The 3,381-nt window shown below is 40.4% G+C and overlaps 1 protein-coding gene across 1 annotated transcript; it reads right to left on the bottom strand.

Annotated features, from left to right (window-relative positions):
• Positions 1-1,505: 1,505 nt before the first annotated feature.
• SARC_13617 (hypothetical protein) lies at positions 1,506-1,776 on the bottom strand (the record flags this gene model as incomplete). Its single annotated transcript, XM_014292253.1, has 1 exon — positions 1,506-1,776. A coding segment is annotated over one exon (236 nt), but the record flags the coding sequence as incomplete, so codon positions are not given.
• Positions 1,777-3,381: the final 1,605 nt, after the last annotated feature.

A 3,381-nucleotide genomic window follows, 5' to 3' on the forward strand; every position in this document is an offset into this window, starting at 1 on the left:
ATATATTTATATTGTATTGATATTTCGATATTCATGTAGCTTAGGACCGTCTGCAGCACATAAACCTCTACTGACCTTGAATCAAATCTTCTTTAATATCATTATCATCGCTTCTCGTACTTGACATCATATCAACAGAACCTGTTTTCAATTTGACAGTAGGTATTGATTCCTCATTTCAACCGTTTGCTCTAGTTGGTTTCAATCTTCATAACCTATCGCGTTGTTGTGTTCAACCACGATGTCTAATTTTGTGTCGTCGCATTTCTTCAGAATTGGTACTGTCTGTAGCAGTCCTCTTACTCAAAGTAGGCGGGGATTCTAGCTTTCCTCCCGACTTATTAACGATAGTGCTGCGTAATTGTCGTTTCATATTCTTGATGTTATAACGAGCTAAGACTACATCCAAATTGGACGCTGTATCTCCTTTACTATATACCTTATTCCCTGTCGCGCCCGTTCCCCTTTACTTCAATAGCTCTCTCGAGAGAGAGAGGGGGAGAGAGGCGACATAGACATTGTATGGTGCAATCGCACTTACATCACCCTCAGAAATGCTTCTACTTCTACAGGCTATGGAATGCTCAATGATCATCCGATCCAGGAGTTAGATAGCGGAATACTGTCAGACATGGTTGTTTTATTTAGACCAATTCCGTTCCGGCCTAATTTCCGGAATAGTTTCAAAAGACTAGGCTCGTGACCTGTGATTGGTCGAGAGGTCATGGCTCAGCTTCCATTATGAGTCTATCGCGTTTATAGAAGCTCGACCATTATCTCCAATAAATATTTGCGATCACCTTTCTTGATAAAATATATTACTCCTGCATCCATTAAAAGTACGAAATGTACCCCATCTCTTTCCTCCTCTATATATGCATCAAAACTATCCATCACGAGGCAAATCGGTTCTTTTGTTCGCTTTCGTACGTATTTGAGGAATACTTCAGTGAACCACCACTCTTGAATTGTAGAATCATTCCATGAGTTTTTTTGGTCTACGTATGGAAATGGTGGGTACATTCCTTTTAAACATCTGGGATATATATATGCACCTATGACCGCTAAGGGGACTTTATTACTTTTCAAAGCATTTGTCCATACGATCAGTGTCACTCTATCCTTTGCACTGCTTTACAGCTGATCAAAATTTGAAACTAAAGGGGGGGAAATATAGCCATGTCTAAAATTTTCCGGACTAGTATTTAGGTCGATTAGTTAACCAGGTCTGACTGTGTGCTCGTATTAATGACTTGAACTTGACATTTGAAAATCAACGGGCCACATTTTGGATTTTGTGTATTTCAAAAAAAAAATAGCTGACCCAAAAATTGAAAGAATTGGCCGTCGTTCAAAAACACCGTATATTGCCCATTGCAAGCCGACTGTAGGCTTGTAGATAGTGTCACACACCCACATGACTTTTGTGATGACAATGTTCAATTTATAGAAAAGTCAGGAAAACAATTCTCTTACATTTCTGCGTTGTAAACATTATATAATATGTCCCACCCAGACTCAGCCCCAACTTCACTGGTCCTCACTCTCTCACCCTACTTGCTACCGTGTTAGTGTCGTCGGATGTAATTTGTTCCTCATGAAAAACTTCACTCTTATTCTCATTCTCGCTTGGTTTTATGTTTTCACTAGGTGTGTTCTCTTCATGCTGTGTCTTTGTGGTGAATCTATTGCCTTTATCACGTATATTTTGATGGGTGCTTCTATGTGTACTGATGTCGAGAAGTTTCACTCGTTTAGCTGGTGGTTTCGGCACCACTATATGTAAATTCAACACATGTTAATGTGCAGCAAGTGTGTGGTTTAGATTAGTGTTATTTTGTTTTTGTTTTTGTGTTTGTTTGTGTGAGATTTGTGAGTGTTAGGAAATTTCTAATGACCCATGTCCAGATTGTTTCATTTCAGTTTTGGATCCCTCTCCTGAAGCCAACCAGGGCTGCGAAACCCATTTTGGAATTTATTTTTTTTCATTATCGAAAAGTGTGATTGAAAAAAAGTCCTGTGGGTGAAATACGTGCGACGGGCGAGTGCAACATAGACTATAGAGTCATCGACCCTTAGGGCCATAGTCCGTATGGTAGAGGACACGCAGTAGAGAGGGCTACCATAGGGCAGCCTGGCTGGGTCAGTGCGGTTTGGCCGGTTGGGTTTTGAATCCCGTGTTAATATAGACAGCCAATGAAAGCACTGTATGTTTTCCCGGTTTTTGGCGTTTTTGAAATGTGACGGAGAAATAACCATATATGTAGAATTCTTGTTCAATTTAGAGGGGTCTTGAAATTACATGACCCCCTCTGATTAAAGTCTCTCTACTCTAGAGAGTAGTAGAAGACGTAGTTTAAAAATGAATTTCTCCCCGAGACGTTCATAGGTTTGGAACAACAGCCAAAACTGCTGATTTTAGGGTTTGGGGAGGCCTTTAGGATATAACTGAAAATACAAACACTACGAGCATATTTTAACAATTGCGTTTAGATTACATACATAGTACAGCTTCGTGTACGTTACCGTCAGTCGTCAGAATATAATTGCCAGCAAAATCACAGAGTAAACTCACTCGTCTGCGTAGAGGGGTCACTATGATGACACCTCTATTATCCTCTCATTGCGGCTCTATTAAACACATCCGTAGGAAGTGCACGCCGCTGGTTAAACCTAGTCTAACTGCAAGTTCTCTATGCAAGTTCAAGTCGTACGTACCATCGTATAGCCAAATAAAATATATAGCCCGCCACATCGGACCTAATAAGAAGAGTTTCTCCAATATGATGTCTTTTAGACCTCACACTGCCACTGACATACATCCACAAGTAGCTCATACAAAAACATTCAATACAAGATAACCTCAACACATGCACTTACGGCTAGGATGCCATCAACAGCTTTCAAACGGCGATTGGCCAATTCTTCCTATCCCTTATGACCACAAAGCACACAAGGTACACACAAAATGGGAACTATTGTTCCTACTTGTACAGTAAAGGTTTTGAGGAGACATGTGGGACAGATTGCCACACCCCGGCCACCGCAGTCACCTCTGGTGTCCAGTGCCAAAGCCGGTACGGCGCCACGAACATTCTGGGATACAGTCAATCCCATTAAATCTGCTACGTATGTGTACTTGTTAATTACATTCAATACTGTTGGGCCCATTGGGCTGCTAATTAGAATTTGTGGGAAACATTTTCGATTCTTATTTTCTTATAGTTTCCGCCGAATATTTGTACGTAGGAAGTTTAGGTGATGTTGTCTATCAAAAAACACACACACACGTATACACACACAAACACACACACATACATACATACACTCACACACATACACACACACATATATATACATATATATTTACGGATATATATA

This window comes from Sphaeroforma arctica (assembly GCF_001186125.1).
Source record: "Sphaeroforma arctica JP610 unplaced genomic scaffold supercont1.3504, whole genome shotgun sequence".
In the NCBI taxonomy this organism is placed as follows: domain Eukaryota; class Ichthyosporea; order Ichthyophonida; genus Sphaeroforma; species Sphaeroforma arctica.